The 21,058-nt window shown below is 44.7% G+C and overlaps 2 protein-coding genes across 7 annotated transcripts; both read right to left on the bottom strand.

Moving 5' to 3' along the window:
• Positions 1 to 297: 297 nt before the first annotated feature.
• On the bottom strand, positions 298 to 15,203 carry LOC118365208 (protein CASC3-like). 4 transcript variants are annotated; one of them, XM_035747219.2, is made up of 14 exons: positions 15,067 to 15,203; positions 14,421 to 14,606; positions 11,497 to 11,521; positions 11,345 to 11,400; positions 10,219 to 10,416; positions 9,972 to 10,117; positions 8,657 to 8,830; positions 7,349 to 8,241; positions 6,715 to 6,776; positions 6,470 to 6,578; positions 4,893 to 5,000; positions 3,284 to 3,486; positions 2,867 to 3,056; positions 298 to 2,167 (listed from the first exon to the last, which is right to left on the bottom strand). In XM_035747219.2, exons 1-13 carry the CDS (start codon positions 15,067 to 15,069, stop codon positions 2,895 to 2,897), a joined length of 2,325 nt encoding a protein of 774 aa, XP_035603112.1. In that variant the 5' UTR covers positions 15,070 to 15,203; the 3' UTR covers positions 298 to 2,167; positions 2,867 to 2,894. The 4 variants fall into 4 exon arrangements, with proteins under 4 accessions (XP_035603112.1, XP_035603109.1, XP_035603111.1 ...); XM_035747216.2 differs by having other exon boundaries at positions 2,916 to 3,056; XM_035747218.2 differs by lacking the exon at positions 15,067 to 15,203 and having other exon boundaries at positions 2,916 to 3,056; positions 14,421 to 14,684.
• LOC118365209 (male-specific lethal 1-like 1) lies at positions 15,009 to 19,665 on the bottom strand. 3 transcript variants are annotated; one of them, XM_035747222.1, is made up of 9 exons: positions 19,551 to 19,665; positions 17,915 to 18,740; positions 17,309 to 17,514; positions 16,853 to 17,118; positions 16,585 to 16,649; positions 16,418 to 16,485; positions 16,119 to 16,243; positions 15,800 to 15,872; positions 15,009 to 15,682 (listed from the first exon to the last, which is right to left on the bottom strand). In XM_035747222.1, the coding sequence occupies exons 2-9, from the start codon at positions 18,590 to 18,592 to the stop codon at positions 15,592 to 15,594; spliced, it is 1,572 nt and encodes a 523-aa protein (XP_035603115.1). In that variant the 5' UTR covers positions 18,593 to 18,740; positions 19,551 to 19,665; the 3' UTR covers positions 15,009 to 15,591. The 3 variants fall into 3 exon arrangements, with proteins under 3 accessions (XP_035603115.1, XP_035603114.1, XP_035603116.1); XM_035747221.1 differs by lacking the exon at positions 19,551 to 19,665 and adding an exon at positions 19,409 to 19,443; XM_035747223.2 differs by lacking the exon at positions 19,551 to 19,665 and adding an exon at positions 19,192 to 19,392.
• Positions 19,666 to 21,058: the final 1,393 nt, after the last annotated feature.

Here is a 21,058-nt window from a genome sequence, read left to right as displayed (position 1 = left end):
GTGGGTTTGACTCCCACGGGGGACAAATATGAAAACGTACACACTGGATACTGTAAGTTTCTCTGGATAAGAGTGTCTGGTAAATGACTTGTGAATTGTGAATGATTTAAATGTTTAATAGGCCTACATGAGAAACGCAGTACCATGCAGTCAGCCATTGAATTAACTTCAAATCAACCACACGACAATCATTATCCTATACTTTGTTTAATATTCCGCTGTCTAAACAAAATTAGCTCCACAAAGAAACATTTTATATTCAAACATCTATGAAACAAGCCGTGTTGGCAGGTCTAGTCATTTAAAATGTAACCTTTATTTAAAATTAAACATTTCAAACCAATTTATTCTTAAGGCAGAGAAAATAAAATATTTAAAATAACATTACCAGCCATTTATAAACAAATAACTTAATACAACTCAATTCAGTTTATACTGAGTCAGTAGTTTAAGAAAAGATAAAGCCAATTTAAAGATACATCAATAACCTGCCCTTTTCCAGGCAGACTTACTATAACAGCTTGCAGCCACCAGCACCAACTGAATTATTTTCACAATCCTATCTATGTATGTGTAACATGCAGGTATTGTAGGTTTGTTAGGTTGCTTTTAGACTTCTATTCAAAGTCTTTTGACCAATCAGATCTGAAAAATATCTGATGTGATTGGTCAAAAGACCAATTAGTGGAAAACAGACCAATCAGATCCAGTTTAGTGGTAGAGTGGCCACACCAGTCACTCTACTTTTACAAAAAGGATTCTGAGGAAACAAGGAAAAAGCAAACCGCCAAACCACCTTTTAAAATGTCAAAAGCCAGACGTTTTAAAATTAATTTTTTATCCATCCATAACCATGTATACAGAAAAGACTGGACATCCCTGCAGACTTTTGTTCATTGTGACAGTATTCATTTGATAACAAGGTGGTAGTATTTATACAAATTTAAGCCACAGGCTTTAATATACATTTATCTATATACACACATTAGAGAAAGCTATCACCAAGCAGTAGCACTGTCAAGTACATCAGTTTCAGGCAAAGTTAAATGGTTCTCTGGTAATACAGTAATACGTTTAAACAACAAAAAAAAACAGTACAATGTGGAAGGTATCCAGAGAAATGGAAAAGAACAAGTTGTTGAAATTCTAGGGTACTAGCTATAGGTTAGCACCATTTGTATATAGGATTTATTCTTCATCTAAAAAAGAAAGTGCGTTAACGAGACTTAAAATCGTAAAATAAAAACTAAGACCTACGATGCCGTTGTGAGATGAAATGAGACACACCTCCACGTATTTATTTGGACGGTGAAGCAAAATTGTATCATTTGTCTCTACTCCAGCATTTAGATGAGATTCAAATATTTCATTTGATTGGACTAGATACATAGTGCTTTCATTTCTAAAAAAAGGAACAAATATTTATTAAAAGAACCTTAAATTAAACAGAAGGACGACATTCTGTACTGCCGCCTCGTATGAAACATTGATCTCAAATTCAAAACGCTGGAGTAGAGACATTTAAAAGTTTTGCTTCACTATCCAAATAAATACGTAGGGGGGTGTAAATGTAAAAACATTTTTTTTTAGCTATGGAGGGTTCCGGAAACACTGGAGTAGAATCTGTCTGATGGGTGGGACGAACACAGCTCTAGCTAGCCCACATAAAATGACTACCTATCCCAGTTATAACTCTCCATAATACTCACATGACACATTTAACCCAGTCCTAAACATTTGTTCGAGCTTACATTTTTTTGCATGAATATACCTACAGTTGCATGACAGATTGTTAGAAGGAACGAAATTCTACGAAATGTCGTCATCGGTGTCAAGTAATGTTTAAAGAGGAGTTGTTACCAAGGGCTTTCTTTAACGGTTTTACATGGTTACATTTTAATGGGTTTTTAAAACAGCACTCCACTCAGAGGCAAAACACTGGTAGGTGAACTAAAACAGCAAAAAACCTTCAGCATTGCGGGCGACCGACCAATGGTGCACCTGAACACAAGGCAGATAAAAACTCTATTCATCATCCACTCCACAGGTGGTGCTGGTCCTCTATTGCAGACCCAGTCTCCCTGTCCCTCGCCCTCTTCCGACTGGCGTTGTCATTCGGAACGTCGAGCTAGGATCTGACCTCCTGGCTGGCCTTCCCACTCCGGTCCTGGAGAGACGGGAAAAATAGCAAAAACGGGACAAATCAGCGCAACTGTTCTGTCGCACAAGCTTTGGATTAGGCAGGAAGACGGAGGCGAGAGAGACATGAACGCATGGTCCAGCAATTACAATTGAGCTCATTGGAAAAGTCTTGAGATTTTCACACAGCTAGGTGTTGGGCATTCGTTTGTTTGCTGGTTACCTCTGCACCAAAGCACATCTCTGCTGGGATTTTGAATCATGTCTCTGTAGAGTGTGTGTGTGTCCACTCAAATTTCAAAAAGAGACATCAGTTTGAAGGCAGTTTTAGGAGGAGCTCTAGGGGATAAGAGGAGCTTGTCTGTCATAACGAACTGGAGAGCAGAGATCTAAACACACATTCAGCTGCTTTCCTCCGACTCAGAGCCACTGGCCTTCACACGTGTCCAAGGCAAAAACACCATTTGATTTAGACATGTAGCCTACGTTTTTAAAAAATTAATGAGAGGAACACAGACACATTTATGGCTACGGGATAGTGTGACCTACAGCTACACAGACCTATTCCGTACTCCTCACCCACCCAACAAAACAGACTTTCAACATTACCGACATTTTAAAAGAACATAACCTTCCCTTTTGTCCTACTCTCACACCGGCTCATCCAGTTAGGACTGAGGCAGGTCTAAGTCTTGGCGTTTGATTGGGCGAGAGACTGAAGACTTGCCAGTTGTTGGGTCGCTGGGGTTTGGGGCTCACTCCGGGCCGTACCCTACCTCTGGTGGGGGAGGTTTAACGGTGACGGGCTGGGAGGAACGCCGGGGAGGCGAGGGTTTGGGCTGGGCTTGCTGCTGCATCGGGTCGTAGTACGTCACCCCACCGTACACCTGCGACTGGCCGTACACCTGTGACTGGGCCTGAGGGGAGGTTAAACGGTTTATGCAGGAGTGTAAACACCAGTATGTTTGTAGCATGTGCTACACATTCCTAAATGTTAACGGTAGAGTCGAACACCCCTTATAAATTTGCCAAGAATTGCAGAGCTGACAGAATATTGCAACAATAATGTTGCACTGGGTAGAATATATAGCAACATTTGACATGCAGATATGGTAGCTAATAGTGTCGAGGGCAGAGGTCTCACCGGGGGGTTGTACATGGGGGGCAGGGTGGCGCCTGCCGGGTAGGGGTAGTTGGTGTTCCCAAAGGTCATGACACCTGGCGGAGGGTAGAATGGCGGGGCCAACAGCTGCTGTGGAGGGGGCTGTCCAGGGGACATGGAGACCGGGGGAGCAGCGTAGAGAGCCGGGTTGGGCATGGGGCCGCTCGACTGGTGGGGGTGTAGACCTGAGGGGAGACAGGAGGGGTTCATGGGTGTGACCAGACAGACCCATACAGTAGCCAATACCATACCGGCATTTCTGGTCAGGAGTAGAAGTGGCCATTTAAATGAAATTGTGAACATTTTGAAAAAAATCCTTCACCAAAAAACAGCCCCCCCCAGACACAATTAAAAATCACAGTGCAGTTAGTTATCACAACTACCATTAAAAAAGGTCACCAGTCATCATAAATGGGAAAAAATAAACATACCTAACGCAACAATGCTGTAACGTTAGGAGATATGAATCTTTCGAAATTATTTGCCACAAATATAAAGCGTGCCGCCGCACATCATCATTGCTAACAGTTGGGAAAATGTCAAGAGTGAGACAGGGAAGCGACAGCAGCAAAGTCCCGTACGGCAATAATTAGAGGTTAAATTAGGTAGTGAAATGCAAACTTTGCAAAGTGGAATTGAGCTACAATGGCAGTACAGGTACAATGCTCAACTATCTGAAAGGGAGGCACCGCGAGACTTGAAACATTGCTGGCAGCAGCACAGGACCCCAACAAAAGACAGGATCTTCACAAGAAAAGAAGTGCGATAAGGGATGGAGAAAATAACAGAGCTGATTACAGAAACTATTGCAGTTAATATGCAGCCATTGTCAATGGTAGAGGATGTCGGCCTCAATGCCTTGATGGTATATCTAGAACCAGACTACAAGAAAAACTGAAGCCCCGGAAAGTGAAATTGTACAATGATTGCTCTGCAATCTGAACACGCGGTCATACATCATTGCCACGAGCCATCACATTGATGAGAAGCGGGACATTAAGTCCCATGTGCTGACCACCGAGCATGGAGAAGAGGCACACAGGAGAGAGCCTACCATCATTGCTGAGTGGGTGGGGTACAGCAGTAAGGTGAGCGCCGTCTGGCAGCCATGACTGGGGTGGATTGAGCGCCATTGCCCCCTCGTGGTCATATGAATAACCATATCTGCATTGTGAATTCACGTCATGTCATTTTATGTTTGTTTTTTCTCTTATCGTTAAAAAAAAAGGTTAAAGACAAATTGTACATTTTTCACATCCCTAGTCTAGAGGCACTTGAGTCAACTTTTTATGACGTGAAACACTTGTTGAAAAGCACTATACAAAGTAGTTATTTTTCTTCATTAATCCAGTAAGAATAACAATTTATTTGAGAGTTAAGAGAATTTAAGGAATACTATTACCAAGTTGATTGAACATGTCTTCACTTGCATGGTGATTATGCAGATGTAACTGATGTTCAAGAAAGCTTGTCATTGTTTTTGTTTTTTTGCCAGCGAAGACTCCAGGCCAAGTTCATATGTCATCTTAGTTGAGGGGTAACTGCTACCCACACCATGTATTTCCCTGGCAGCAAGTTGACAGACACTAACCTGGGTGTCCTGGGTGGGGGAGGTGCATCTCAGGCTGGACCAGAATGCCCTGGGGTGGGAGGGGGGCGGGGCTGTCACCGTGGGAATAGATTGGTCCTTGGTAAGACACTGCAGGAGGAGACAATATAGCATTTACACTCGCGTTTACACTCTACAGTATATTATTCTACAACGCCACGACCAAACCAAAAGTATGTGGACACCTGCTTTTCAAACATTCCTAAATCATAGGCATTAATATGGAGATGGTCCCCCTTTGCTGCTATGACAGCCTCTACTCTCCAGGGAAGGCTTACCACTGGATGTTGGAACATTGCTGCGGGGACTTGCTTCCATTCAGCCACAAGAGCATTAGTGAGGTCAGGCACAGATGTTGGGCGATTAGGCCTGGCTCGCAGTTGGCTTTCTAATTCATCCCAAAGGTGTTCCGATGGGATTGAGGGCAAGGTTCTGTGCAGGCAAGTCAAGGTCTTCCACACCGATCTCAAAACAAAAAACATTTCTATACAGATCTCACTTTGTGCACAGGGGCATTGTCATGCTGAAACAGGAAAGGTCCTTCCCCAAACTGTTGCCACAAAGTTGGAAGCACAGAATATTCTAGAATGTAAGTTATGCTGTAGCATTAAGTTATCCCTTCACTGGAACTAAGGGGCCAAGTCCGAACCATGATAAACAGCTCCAGACCATATTCATGCATTGGGGCAGGTAACTTTCTTCTGGCATCTGCCAAACCGAGATTCGCCTGTCGGACATTTCTCCAGACAATGCGTTTCCACTGGTGCAATGGCGGCGAGCTTTACGCCACTCCAGGCGACGCTTGGCATTGCACATGGTGATCTTAGATCTTTCATGAAGCTCCCGACGAACAGTCCTTGTGCTGACGTTGCTTCCAGAGGGCAGTTTGGAACTCGGTAGTGAGTGAACGCAACCGAGGACTGATGATTTTTACCCGCTTCAGCACTCGGCGGTCCCATTCTTGTGTGGCCTACCGCTTCACGCCTGAGCCGTTGTTGCTCCTAGACATTTCCACATCACAATAACAGCACTTACAGTTGACCGGAGCAGCTCTAGCAGGGCAGAAATTTGACGAACTGACTTGTTGGAAAGGTGGCATCGTTATGATGGTGCCACGTTGAAAGTCCCTGAGCTCTTCAGTAAGGCCAGTCTACTGACGTTTGTCTATGGCGATTGCATGGTTATGTGCTCAATGTAATACCGGTCAGCAACGGGAGTGGCTGTAAAAGCCATATCCACTCATTTGAAGAGGTGTCCACATACACTATATATACAAAAGTATCTGATGTGGCAATCAGGTAATCATGTGTTAAACTATAACAAACTATAACAAAATAAGCTGCGTATTTATGACAGCTCCATAGATACCCTACCATTCTAACTAACCTCTCAAAACAGTTTAAACATTTTAAAACAGCTTTTTAATGCAGCTAAAACATGTTGTAGTTTAGTACTGATTCTACCAGAGCCTGGCTCTGAGCCTATGGACAAAGACACCGGCTAGTGTGTGTTTTCAGTTGTGCCCTGCCTTCTGGTGGTAGTGTGTGGCACTGACTCACTGGGCTCATAGTAGTGGCCCTCCATGACCCCTATGTGCATAGGAGGAGCGGGCTCCGGGCTTGGCCTCTGGCGCTGGGACGAGTACCGCTTTGCCCGGTTACCAGCTCCCTGAGATGGAGAGAAAGAGGATGAGAGCTAACCGAACCACTCAAAATGTCAGGTAAAAAAATGCCAGATTTCCCCTTGAAGGCAACATAAAAATGACAAACTCATCTTGGTACATAACACAAGCAGGCCTACTCACCAGCTCTTCTATATTACTGTATTGTGGAGGTGCTCCACCCATGTGTATAGAGTTAGGGATGCCTGCAACGAGACGAGAAAAGGTTCGACAACACGCAAGCAAAACAAATCCAACTAACTGATCAACTCCTGCTGTTTAGTTAGTTACAGTGAGGAACACGTTACATCGTATAAGCTTCATGTCAAAACAGCTACCAATGTGTAGTTCTAACTAGGGTTTCTGTCCTGACAAAATGTGTACTTGAGGCACTTTAAATCTTGGGTGCCAAAAGTACATTTTATTTCCGATGTATTGCATGATAAAAACCTCCCAGGCTCCAGACTACGTGAAAGGCTTAGGAGAGAGAGACTTCCATTCCCACACTACTGTCTGCCCACATTGCTCCACACTGACTGCAATGGCCTCATTATGTCAACCAGCCACACTGAACGGTCAGCGACTGACGACCAACCAACTCAGTGCTGCACCAGGGAGCTGCTGCTTAGCTTCACCTGGGCTGCTGGTGCAGTGGTGACTGAGCTGCTGGTGACAGTACGGCTGGAGCTCTGAGAGGGTGTGTGTCATAATACTCCAAATAAAAAAAATAAAAAAGGTAGAGCGAGCGAGAAAGGAGAGAACAAAAGAGAAGGCTCACCCCTCATCTCAGTGCGTAGATACGAAGATGGGTTCTGGGGCCAGTTCGGTCCGGCCAGGCTGAGTCTGGTCAGGTCCTGGTCCAACCCTGTGAGTACTGTCCCTTGGCTGCTGTCTCCAGCGTCCCCCTGACTCTGACCGGAGCCATGCCACGGCTCACTCTTCAGGGCCGAGGAAGAGACGGTGGAGGCAGGCTCCTCAAGAGAGGCCTGCTTGCCCAGCTCAGTGGCCCGGGTGCGAGTTCTCCTGGCTAGGGAATACGACTTCTTCTCCACGGGGCGCTCTGGAGCCGGGGAGGCATCGCGGGTAACCTGGTTGTCTGCCGGAGGAGCAGATCCCCCTCGCTGCTGCTCCTGTCGTCGTGGCGGTGGCGCAGAGTCCCTTTCGCGATCTCCCTTGCCACTGTAGTGACGATTGTAGTACACGGACTGTGATGTTGTCACTGTAGTTGTGTTGCGCTCGTCATCCTCCTCGCTGCGGACCTCTTCCACCACGACCGAAGGGCTGCGCTCTGTATGGGCCCCTCTGTTCCCCCGGCCCCTGGGGCCTTGTTCCCCGTCCATGGGCGGTAAACTCCGGGTCTGGAGGGGCTCGGCGGGGTGGGCCTTGGGGCCTGGCCGTTGGGACTCCTGGTTTCGGTCATTCCTGTGGTGGGCCTGGGGAGGGCGGTTGCCCTGGAAGCCCCGGGGTGGGGGGTGGGAGGAGGGCCTGGGGGGGTTGTTGCTGCGCTGGGTGTTTGGGGCTGCTGAGGGGGGAGGACCAGAATGCTGCAGGGTCACGGCTGGGGGGGCGCTACGGCTGTTGGGGTTCCCTCCTTGCTGCCAGGAGGTATGGACAGGCCTCTCCCAGTCTCCGTCCTGCCAGCGCTTGTCCCGGACTGGAGAGGTGCTGTGTCTGCAGGGGGAGGAGGCGGCTAGTGTGAGGACAAGCCGCAAGTAGACCAGCAATGGGCAAACTATGGTACGTGGGCCAGATTATGTTTTTTTTAACATCTAAAAAGAGATAGTATGTAGAAAGTATGTAGAAATTATAAATGGGGGGCTATATATTTTCAAAGAATTTTCCCTTTTCTGTCCTGCAAAAATCTCTTCACTATCTATTTTTACCTCAACGTGACCCTCATGCCAACATTATTGCCACCCCTGTACTTAACCATTGTGGTTTTTCGCAAGATGACATTGTAAGGGGATGACATTGTGCCTGTTAATATAAATTGGCACGATAGACGGTACTGGTGGTTAGTGTTACAGGCTGTCAGGGACATGGGGATTTGAACACTGGGTCAATAGAGTTGAAGGGTTAGTAGTACCTGGGCTTGCGCTGTCTATAGGACCGCTCATTGGAGACACCTCCGTTGCGGATGTCATAGCCATAGATCGCAACCAGCTCCTCACGTGACTTGGGCGCCTGCTCCTCCTCCCTGAACCTGTCGTGTTCCCAGCGACCCTCATCCTTCCACAGCTTCCTGTTACGACCCTTAGGCCTGGAGGACAGGAAAGAAGCCACAAATATATCAATAAACAGGTTTACCAATGAAACAACACCCATCTATTACTCAGGGATACAAACTGGTGAGGGCCCAAAAAGGTGACTTTTTTGTTGTTGCACTGAAACATGCAAAAAAAATCCCTGCTAGGGGGAAATGCAGGTTTTAACTAATTAAACAACAAAGAATATGATCTACATTATCAGTCTGAGTGTAAAATAAGTGGTTCATGTGAACCTAACTCAAAGCTAAAAAATGTAAAGAAAGCAAGCCAATGTTACTGGTTGCCTAGACTTTACAGCAAATTACACTCAAGTCTTGAGAAAAAAACAATACACTGCCATGACAGCCTTCATAATAGAACACTTTTGACCACACACACACACACACATTAAATATTACACATGGGGATTTTTAAAATATTTTAAGTAGAATGCATGACACAAACAAGAATTCCGTGTTTGCTCTATTATAGTGGCCACTATAGATGACATCAATCAGGTGCAACAGGCTCAGTGTGCAAAAATAACGTTCACTTTGTAACAAATGAAATCACACCCCCCCCAGCTAGCAAGCTACTTAATGCTAACAATACTTGTTCCAACCCTTTCTCACCTCAAACTTTCCAATTGCCGGCTGTTTTCAGGTTACAGCTCAGTACATAAGCTTCATCACCACCGTGGTCAGGCTTCTTTTACCTACCTCCTCGTTATCGTTCAGGAGACGCGTAAGCTGCCTTTCCACTCTTCCGCCGTCTTTCCAGAGCATGCGCTGATGCTGTAACTCGCCCATTGGTTGTCTCTTTTCAGTCGCGTGCTTGCATTCTGTTTTGTGAACGATAGGCTGAGCCTGGGATACAGCCAGTATAGCTCCAAACACCCATCACTCGTTTGCTTACAGCCAGTAGTGATCCAAAGCCTCCGCCTCTATCCCCAAACTTTTCTCATCGGATCTACACGAATCACATAGGTCACCTATTCTGGATTCAAAACGGCGAAATTCATCGAAAGGTGACTAGTTTGCATCCCTGATTAGTAGGAGTTATTCCCCCTTTCTGTGTGGTTGTTTGTCACGTTTGGCTAGTTCCAGTTGAACGAAAAGCATTTAATGGATAAAAAGGGTAAACGCTCCCCCTTACCGTTCCTCCTCCTGTGCATTTCCTCTGACGTCGTGCTCAAAGAACATTCCCTTACGGGGGATATAGGCTGGGTTATTACGATCCTGGTCATCATCCAGCTTCTGGCCTGGTTTAGCGCCTTTATTCTCAGAGTCTTCTGTGCTTTCCTAGTCACACAAGAGTAGAATTACTCAAAATGATTGACCAAGAGGCCTATATTTGTATGTGATTCCTCAACACCCATTTTCTTTTCAATTAACCATCTTACCTGTCCATCCCCACTTTGACGCTCCCCTGCCAGGTTGCCTTTGTCTTCACACTTCACTTCTTTCCTCATACTTTTTTCACCCTCCTCATCCTTTCCCCCTCCTTCCTGCAGCTCCCCCTCTGCAGCAGGGGTGTCAGAAGCAGGAGTGGGTTTGGGCCCAGCAGCCGGTGGAGGGACCTCTTCCTCCTCCTCACCTCCCTGAGAGAGAAAACACAAGACTTGTTAGTTTGCTCCATGTGTATCATTATCAAGATACTGTCAGAGAGCTCAACGCAAATATCCTTGGAGTCCTACTTATTGCAGTCAAAACCGTCCATGCATAGTGGACAAATTAAGCTTCACATCAGAACCACAGTTAAGACCTCATTAAGAGGATTCCAGTACCATCATAGGCATTGCAACGCAGGAGTACATCAATTGTAAATGTTTTTATTTTTCTGTATCCTGAAAATAGGGGCTGCTACAATGCAGAAGGTCTGTGTTCCCGAAATACCGGTACCTGTATCAATGGTTGAAACCTGCTCATCTCTTCAGTCCCTCCAGGATTTCGCTGCGGCAATTCTGACATTTTGCATGGCAATATGCAATGATTGTCAAATTTGTTACAAAAATGCACTGACGAGGGAAAAGCTTGTGATGTGTGCTTAATTGAACAATATTATGCAGTAAATGTGCAGTGGAATTAAAATTGTGAGCCCTTTCTAAGTGTGGTGATCGGTCAGTTGTATGCGATAATTTGACTGTTTTATGAGGTAATAGTGCAGGATTGGTCAAATTTGTAAGCCCTTAAATAATATACTAAGAATTGTTGATTTAACAAACAAACAAAAAAAAAGCCCCCCTTTTTAGAAAAATAGAATAGAAAAATCCTGGAGGGACTCTCATTTCATGGTGATACACAAAACAATTTTCACAAATACTTTGGAAGTTAGAAACATGATATTTCCAATCTATTTGTTGGGATATTCTGTTGGGAGAATGAGGAACCTTGTGGTAGGCTCATGAAGCCTGCATTACTGAAATTCAAACAACCTGGTTAGTCATACTATTTTGCCCATGCAATTTTTTAAAGAATTACATTCAAATTTTACCCTAAAAGCATAACTGTTCAGCAGTGGCAACTTACCTCTGAATGGGAGCCATTCTCCTCAGGATCTGCGCTTTCATAGTCAGAAAGGACAGCTGCAAAAATAAACATCAACTGTGGGAAATGCCTCAGATGCGTGCATCATTCTAGATAGATAGGCCATTGGATTGCATCAACAAACACTGACTCACCTTCTCCTACACCATCTTCACTTTCCTGTTAAGAAAGGATAACACTAGTCAAACAATGCGACTGAACCGACAACAAATAGCAACCGTATGTAGTCTACACACCACTGACAGGCAAACATGATACCAACTCTACACAGATGTGGAAGCGGACAGGTTTTTCTATCCACAACCCAGACTGACTACAATAAATGGTTTCCTAAACAAAATCTAATCCAAACCTGGCCAAAAGAGCACCCTTCCTTGGCTAAATGGAGCAATTGGGAAACTGATGAAACGACGAGAGCATGACAAGACACAGGTTTACCATGTTGAGAAATAAGGCGACGAAAGAAATCACAGGCCAAGGATCCTTGTAGTTTTTGTGGAAGCTAGAGCCCAGCCCAAACACATATTTGGCTTTAGTGAGCTAATCACCTTGTTCACCTCTGACTCAGAAACCTCCCTTATGATGAAGACAGGTTGAGTGTCCTTCACTTGTGCTGAGCCCAAGAAACCAGAAGAGAGGTTTTGAGTCAGTACCTTGACACTAAAAAAAGGAGAAATTGAAGGCTGTTGCTCCTGTCATTCACTTAGATGTCTAGTCTTTCACATAGATGTCTAGTCTTTTTGCAGTGTCATTGTGGTCTTTCCCTGTTAACTTTTTTAGATTCTCCCAGATCAATTTAGAATTTCCCTTTGCTTCACCAATTATGTTGATTAAAAAAAAAGTTTGAGTCACTCATTGGCCCCATTGCCAAGGTCACCAACACATCTATTGGTCATGGGGTGTTTCCAAGGGTCTGGAAGTTGGCCATAATAACATCCATCTTTAAATCAGGTGACCCTGCTGAAGTGAGTAACAGGCCCATTAGTAAAGTACCTGTGGTGTCGAAGGTTGCTGACAAGTGTGTAGCAGAGCAACTGATTGCCAACCTCAACAGCCCCTTCACATTACACTCCATTCAGTTTGACTTCAGAGCAAAACACACCACACAAAGGGCCAACTGCTTTCTTCTGGAAAATGTGAAGTCCAAGATGGACAAAGGGGGCATTGTTGGGGCTATATTTCTAGACCTAAGGAAAGATTGACACTTAACCATGAGGTTCTCATCACAACTGTCCCAAGTTTTAACTTCTCCCCTGACACCTTGAGATGGATGAGCTCATACTTTGAAAAGGCAGAACCCAGTGTGTCAGAGTGAGCAATCGACCACTATCAGCTATGAGGTGGGCGTGCCCCAAGGATCAGTACTGTTCAGCCTGTCTTCTGTCTGTGCTGAGTCTGAAGTTTAAATGTATGCAAATTATAGTGATATAGGTGCATGCAAAGAGCAAACAAGCTGCACAAGAACTCACTACTGTAATGGTCCAGGTTACAAAGTGGCTCATGTTTTCATCTCAAAGTCTTTAAAAAAATATAACAGTCTGCATGTTCTTCTCAAAGAGGGCAACTGATGATCCTGAGCCAGATGTCTATGTCAGGTGGTATCGGATTTTAAGTACCGTGGCATCATACTTGAGTCCAACCTCTCGTAAAGAGCAGGTGAAAAGGGTGCCTCAAAAAACAAATTCAACCTTGCTAATTTCTGATTTATACGAAATTGTTTGACTAGGAGGTAGCAAAACTGTAAGTCAAATCTATGATACACATCTTAACATACTACTTGATTAGTTGGGCCCAAGCTTGTTGTACAACATTAAAACCCATTCAGTCCATCTACAAACAGGCTTTCAAAGTGCTTGATAGGACACCCAATAGCCATCATCACTGTTACATCCTCAGAAAGCATGAGCTCATGAAATCAACCTGTTCTCTGTGAGAGCTTCCCATGTCTGGAACACACTGCCACCAGACACAACTGCCCTACCTATCGCACCTCAACAAAACATGAAAACATGGCTAAAGGCCAATCAAACTTGTGAACATAAACCTTAGTTGTATATTGCCACTTTCCATGCTATAGCTTGTGAGGTGTGGAAACTGTTGCTTTGATGTATTTTGTTGCTTTTTGTGCTATTGCTCAGTCTGCGTGCTACGTGTTGCTTGTCCTGTTGCTCTGCAAGTGCTCACTGTTCATTGTCTGTATTGTTGTTTTTAATAACCTGCCCTGGGACTGCAGTTGAAAATTAGCTGGCTGACTAAAAAGTGCACTTTCACTGAAACGTTGATTAATGTGCACTGTCCAAGTCAAATAAAAATATAATCAAACCACCATTCATTGTGCCAAACATGGATTCCTCACATCACTAGGGATTTCGATAAATATCAACAAGCTTTGGCGTAGTGGTGGCCATTCAAAACAAGAGGGTGAAGTCAAGTTCTTTACTAATTACTGGACAAGAAAATGACTTCAAAATGATGCGTGATTGGTGGAGGTAAATATCGTAACTAGTTAACGACGTTAATTATGGTCACATTTTCACAGTCAGTGGTGGAATAACTCAACAATATCAAAGCTCCCTTTGGATTTAACATTAGCATAGCTACTACTAGCTAGTACAGTAGTTGGCAAGAGCTTAAATACAAACACTGATAGTACAGTAACGTTATTTAGCTAAATTAAACACTTCCCTATAGATACCACGCTGGTAACGCGTTACCGAATGGTTAAACATTCTAAGCTAAAATTACAAAACAAAGTTCGCTGTTCCAACGTTAGTTTACGGTTTAGCGCTGCAGACGGTTCCCGGCCGAACATGAGCTAGTTTGTTGATTTATAAGAAACATTAGCTGGACGTGGCAAACTCAAAACATGGGGATATGACTTGGCCTGAAAACACCGGACAACTATCCGCCCGACACCGTTCCATTCCCATAGCCAGGTGACTTGTTGACCCAGCCATGAATTAGTAGCGAGCACGCTAACGTTAGCCGAGTTAGCTAGTTATCCAACTAATCAAGTACTATTAATTGATCGGCTTCGCGTCTCGGGAGTAAGACTCACACACTCGGATTCAGCATCGTTTTCCGGCACCACACGAACAGCTGGTGCCTCTACTGGTTCAGGGTCCCGTACTCGGGGCTTTATCGTTGGAGAAAGGGACTTTCCACTTTCTGATCCCGAACCAGATTCATCGTCCTCCTCGCTGTCCTGTGATGCGCGCCTCCTTCGACGTCGCCGGTCCGCCATCTTAGGAATCAGATAAAGGAAACCGGAAGAATGCCAGGAATTGTGGGTGAATGTTAGTTACGCAATTCCGCCCCAGCCTACTCGATCTTTTTTCAATCAAGGCATTTCAATCTTTCTGCCAAGTTATCTTTTCAATTAGCAAGTGTCGTTAATAGGTTGAAGCATTTTGAAATGATAAAAAATGATTATGAAGACATCTGTGAACAAAATGATAAATCTCCTGAAATCTCAGAGGTTGAATGAATATGAATTATTAACAAGAGACAATATTATTGATAGTGATAAAGATTCACTTTCACTCATACCTAATTCTTCCAATTCCCATTATGTTCCAGTGCTTTCAAGGTCATTTTATATCCTGCACTTATCAAATCAGGCAGACACAATTCAAAAGAAACCAAGTTATGTTCATAAAGCATTTTTGTTTTTTAAATTTCAACATCTTGTTTGAAACACAAACCATAAGTGCTGCTGAAGCGCTTTCAAACCATCTCACTCTCCTAATGTCCAATGTTTTTTTCCCCCTTTTATCTCCAACAGGAGATGTCCTTTCTATAGGATGCAACAGCAATCACATACAGATGGGAGTCAGCCATTCTGGCATGTCAATGTGAATGACGTCAACAGTTTGTACAACTTTAGCTTGGGGATTTTTGGGGTGAAGTGACAGAGGAAAACTGTCCTCAAATGAACCCAGTGGGAATCTAGAGGAGACAAACATGTCTGCTCTTCCTGGATAGTCCACACCACCCTCAATCTTCTTCCAACCCAGCCCTACTATAGGATATGTTCTGCAGTCCAGCAACCATGTCCAAACTGTGGCACAGTGCATCCTTTGATTTTAGGGGATTGTGGCATGCAATTCCCCAACCTCCTGTGTGTGTTCCTCTCCCAAATAACAAGGCAGACGTTTACACAGAGGAGTCCTGCCTGGCACCAATCCAGCCGGTGTCTCCTCTCTTGGACTCAGGTGGAAAGGACAGATTTATTTGCGGCAGGTCCGGTGGGGGGTCTGCTTTTTGGGCACCTCGACTCGACAGCGGCTCCACTCATCCAGCCAGGGCAGGTCAAAGATCCTTCAATGGTGAATAGAGAAACACATGGGTTTAGGTTGAGTGGCAAGCACTCTGATTGTATTCAAGTGATGTTTAGCTTGGTGTAATTCAAGAACCAGTGCGTATGACTCAACTCACCGTCTTGACAGCTTTGGCAGAGGTCGTCCAAACACCACCACTGGAAGGTGGGGGGTGATCATGAGGTACTCCACTGAGGAGAGAGAAAGAACACTTTCATAAGCAATGAGTATAAGACCCTGCTCAGTATTTCTACTGACTACATCTCAACAAACATTCCTTATAGGATAGTTGATTTTTGGCAATATCTAAAAAAATAAAATGTAATTGGTCACATACACATATTTCCCAGATGTTATTGCAGGTGTAGCGACATGCTTGTATTCCTAGCTCCAACAGTGCAGTGGTATCTAACAATTCAGTGTATAGGTGGACTTACCATCCTCAGCTTCTGGGTAGAAGGAAAACACTTCTGGCTCACTCTCTTGGATACCCTTCCTCTTGTTCATGCGCTGCTGCAGTCGCTGGAACATCCGCTGCTCACGGATCCGCTGGATGTCCCATCTATGGGAGGTGAACGAAGGAGAGGGAAGAACACAGCGACAGAAGGTCAAAATAAGGGACACACAAAAATAAGGAGAAAGGCAGAAGCGGTATGCCAGAGAAACAGACCGACTCATAGCAAGAGATGGTCAGACACGCAAACAAAGCCGAGTGACAACTCCATCCCTCCCTTACCTCTTCCTTCTCTTCTCATCCAGTTCATGCTTCAAGTGGCGCTTCAGGAAGACATTGTCATCCAGATTCTGTAAGAGAAAACAGTTTGACTTTAGACCTCCTGACCAGGGGTCCAATCTGGACTTCCACCAGCCTAGGGCTTCACACAGCACGAGACAAGTAGCCACCTCAGGGATATCAGATGCCTCCTCCTCTCCTAGGGGCTCCATTAGGTTTTCCTTCCATGAGGGAACTGTGTACAAGAGGGAGAAGGTCATTCCACCACCCATGGACTGTTACAAATCCTGTTTAGCACACATTTCCCAAAAGATACAGCAACAAAAAGCAATAATGTGGCCTATTCCAACATGCTTAGGCCCAAGTCTCAGCCTTCTTATGCGCTGTTCTATGCGCTGGTTTCAATACAACCATTTTCTAACAATTTGTAACACTCACTGGCCACAGGCTCCTCCTTCTTGGGTGAGGGCTCTCGCGAAGTTGGTGACGGGGGAGGCACATGCCAGCGACACAGGTACATGTCTGTGGTGGACAGGTAGTCCAGTTCCTCAGTGACAGTCGAGCTGGTTCCAGGAGACCCATCTGAAAACTCTCCTCCGTCCAGTGGCTCCTCTTTGGGGAGAAGTGCCTCATTGTGTGGGGACTGGGAAGCCTTGGCTTGGGCACGTCGTTTGGCTGCCCTGGGGTCCTGGAAGAGGAAACGCCTATTGGCAAGAACATAACCTTTAGAGGAATTGCCTGAGGGACAATAAGGGCTTTTTACACGCATCTACAGTACACACACATACATATACACATATATATCCACGTATGCATCTAGGAAGTTCGTAATATCATGGAGTCTAAAAAGATAATAAAAAACATTGCTACCTCTACCTGAATGTGGAGCCCTACCTTTTGTGGCCCTTGCCTCCTCTGCCCAAATTCAGCGTTCGGGGTGTATGGCCGCTGCGGCCCTCAGACAGCCCCTGCCCCTCTGGTGTCCCTGGCATTGCTGCCTGGTCTTGTTGCCGGCTAGGGATGTGGGTGGGGTGCTGGTCACACCCATCCTTCTTACCTAGCCGCAGACGGCGCTCCATGCGCTCGATCCGTGCCATGAGCTGCAGTAGTGAAAAAACACATCACGTCAATGAGGCTAAAGTGAGGTTTATACCCCTTATGATTTGGCATTTAAATAGTTTGTCTTGAAGGGAAGCCTATTCTCTTCAACACTTGTGAGATGTACAGTCCATAAGAGTACAACAAAAAGATATTGAATGTGTTTGAGGCTGATTTAGTTAACTTCAATTACATCACACTTGATAGAAACAATGATGTTATAATAGTGCTGCACTGCTATTACATCACAATACCACTGGTGGCATTGTGGAGCTGGCCTAGGTTGGAGGGAAAATACCTGCTGCTGGTTATTCTGGAAAATTCAATTTTTCACAAAATATGCTGACCAGTTTTGACAATTGAAATGTTATACATTTGTGTTTGGAGTGTTTGCTAGCATACCATTTCCTTCTCAGCTTTAAGGTCATCTATCTCCTTACTCTTGGACTGGAGCTGCTGTTGCTGTTGTTCAATGAGTTCCAGTTGGAGGAGGAGGATCTGGCGTATGCAGCTGGTCTGTGTAGGGGAGTGACCAGGCCCTTTCCTAATATTCCCTCTTTTGCAGTCTGGGCTGTGTTCTGATGACTGTGCCCCCATGACTGCTGCCGTAGCAGCCCCTCTGACCTCCCTGCCACCCACTACATCGTCCCGGGGCTGTTTGATAGTGTTGTGCACTCCAAGGTCCGTCTTGCCCATATTGCTGTTTGTCTGTCCTAGTAGTGTCTTGCTCTTGACTGGTGTGGTGCCTTCGCCTCCCATCGGTTTGCCCTGGGGAGTTTGGGCTCCAAAGCTCACCCAGTTCTCCTCTTGCCCCGACCCAAGCCCAAGGTTCTGTCCAGATCCAGGCCTGCAGGTAACCTGTCCCTGTCCTGGCACCACCTTGGCTTTCCCCTGAAGCTGCTGGCCGCTGCTGTTGTGGATACTGCCCAGCACGTTTGGGACTCCGATGACATATTCACTTGGCTCCCTCCTCAGGCCGCTGAAGGAATCAGGTGTTCCTCCCGCTGGAGCTTTGACCAAATCAATCTTCCCCACTGTGTCCAGCTTATATCCTCCACTTGTGAACACAGTGGATGTCATTGTTGTGGCAACCCTACAAACAGAACCCTTGCCAACCAACGCCCACCAGTGTCCTCCTGACAGGGGCGTTGGTGGCACAAAGAGCTTGATCTCACACGGTGGATGCCGTTTCTCCTCAGCAGTGGGCTGTCTAGATGTCCATGCAAGCCTGAAATACAAGGGAGGGATGTCAGATGGACACACAGTTAATTCAACATAACCTTGTGTCTATCAGGTATAAACTAACTCAAATCAAATGTTGAAACAGACAGGAATCAGCCACCAAGTGGCCACAGCACCTTCTCTTACAGTAGATATAGCCCAAACAGAAAGCCACTTTGCTAGTGACGTTAGTGTTCTCAATCTCTGGTAGCTACCAACTACAATTTCTCCTCACACATTTCTATACGTCCATGAATAATCTGTATGATATTGACACATGAACCGACAAGGTGACACAATAACAAAAATCGAGCTACCCAGGGAGATTAGCTGACTTGCATCTCAACAACACATGTGTATGCCTCGCAGACGAGGTAGTTAACTAACGTTACCCTAATACAATCATTAAATGGTTGAGTTTATTCGGCTAACGTTGCCTAATGATGTGTATAACTGACCGAGCCGGTGTTTGAAAGAAAACGGGTGATTGGAGAACACATTATGCAGCGACTGGCAATTGCTTGGTTACAAGGGAAACAGTCCTAGAATAACAAACGTTAACAGATGAGCTGCAGTCGCTTAGTTGGCTAGCTACGTTAGCTGGTTAGCCAAGTCCTCCATTTTAGGTCCGCAGGAAAGAGCAAAACAATGACAGCCACTTTGCCTTCAACCAACCCGGTCTCATTTGACGCCATTTTAACTTTAAACGCTTTACAAAGTTACGTTCTTCTCTTGAACGTTATAACATATTGTGCTTGACACTTATGACTAAAGGCCACCTGTCTATTTGATGTTCTCTGTACTCATTGGAACTCACCTATCGCCTTGATGCCCACCTTCTCAGGTCGTTTAAAAATAATGACATTGCGCATGCGTTCCCCGTATGCATGCCTCTGATTGGTCAATTAGCGAGCGGTTGCACTTCAAAGGATTTCTGAAGGATAAAAAGGCCAAGACAAATGCATATTCATACCTAATTTTAACGATTGTTGCTATTTGTTGTAGTTAATATTTTTTTGTACAATCATGCAACCATGATGAAATTGTTATTTCTCTACTCACAAGCGGACTAGGTGCAACCAATTGGCAACTGGCTCAGTCACAAGCAATTATTATTTTTTTAAGTACTGTCGAATGGATACAGCATTATAGCATTTCATCTGCTTGCTTGATATTATGTTGGGCTCTTCTCTATTTGGGGAAAGGACAATTCTGGGCCCCCAAATGCCCTATCTTGTAAGGGAGTTATGTTGATGGAAGATTCGTTGAAGATAAACATGACATGTTTCTATTTTTCTTATAAATGAGTTCACATCTCTCAACACTAGAGACCACAGGCTGCTACGTTGGTGTCACTGTGGATCAATGTCGCTCTTTTACCACTAGATGGTACACTTTCCTAACTGAAAACGGGTGTCAGTCCCACCCATTATTGTTTGTAAAGTAACATTCAGTTGAAACACCTGTTTTTAGTAAACTGATTTTCATAAGCATGCATGGACAGGCCAACTTCAACAGCAAAAAAAGCAATAGCCTACTATAACATTTGAACAATAACATATGAATTACAAAGAAACATTAAAAAATAAAAAGTTATGCCTCGTGCTAGGTAGTTTTTTTTTCCGAATAGGCTATAGCCTTGGCCTATAATATGGAGATATACAAATACAAGATTATATTGCGCTTCTTCCATCACATGTCTCTCTACCTCTCCACTGATAAGTGTTTACATTGATGTAGCCTATGACTGAGTGATGCTACACTCTAAAGTATTTTTTCCCACGAAAACAGCAGAGGATCGGCCCCCATGCCTGGTCGTAACAGCACCCCTGTCACGTGGACCGGCCCGGTGACCATGCATAGCCGCTGCAGTGTTTATTAGTGTGAACACTCCTCTCACGCTCCCGGGCTGACAGAGCCGTCCTCTGTGCTTACAGCGCTCACATGGCGCACGGGGACCCTGCGTCAAAATATGCACCTAAGGATTATATATATTTGCTTTACAAATACTATAATAAAACGGAGTGGCAGTTAAATAGTCTAAGTTATTGTATTATTATTGGAATTATTCTCAAGAATGGTAATGAGCTCTGCCAGGTTTTAATGTTTTCTACCGCTTGTCATATGTATGCTGATGCAATTGAGAATCGTGTGAGAGGTTTCCTCTGCACTGTGCATTATGGCATAGCTTACAATGTTGTTATTTTATTGGAATAAATTGATTATAATTTTGCCTATGGCTATTGTGAATTTTTAAATAAACTTGATGTCCAAACACCGCAGGCCTATACAACATATCCCTATTATTTTGGGAGAAAAATAAGG

This window comes from Oncorhynchus keta, chromosome 32 (assembly GCF_023373465.1).
Source record: "Oncorhynchus keta strain PuntledgeMale-10-30-2019 chromosome 32, Oket_V2, whole genome shotgun sequence".
NCBI lineage: Eukaryota > Metazoa > Chordata > Actinopteri > Salmoniformes > Salmonidae > Oncorhynchus > Oncorhynchus keta.
This window is presented reverse-complemented; position numbering and strand designations above follow the sequence as displayed.

What these genes read in the sequence shown, in the direction of transcription:
- LOC118365209 (XM_035747221.1), bottom strand. Translation starts at nt 19,428, where the DNA reads ATGGCGTCAAATGAGACCGG. An exon ending in GGAGGCAAGGGCCACAAAAG is followed by an intron (nt 17,119 to 17,308) that starts GTAGGGCTCCAC and finishes TCTTGCCAATAG; the next exon opens with GCGTTTCCTCTTCCAGGACC. An exon ending in GATGAGAAGAGAAGGAAGAG is followed by an intron (nt 16,244 to 16,417) that starts GTAAGGGAGGGA and finishes CACCTCCCATAG; the next exon opens with ATGGGACATCCAGCGGATCC.
- LOC118365208 (XM_035747216.2), bottom strand. An exon ending in TATAGACAGCGCAAGCCCAG is followed by an intron (nt 8,242 to 8,656) that starts GTACTACTAACC and finishes CTCCCCCTGCAG; the next exon opens with ACACAGCACCTCTCCAGTCC. An exon ending in GGGCCACTACTATGAGCCCA is followed by an intron (nt 5,001 to 6,469) that starts GTGAGTCAGTGC and finishes CTCCTCCTGCAG; the next exon opens with TGTCTTACCAAGGACCAATC.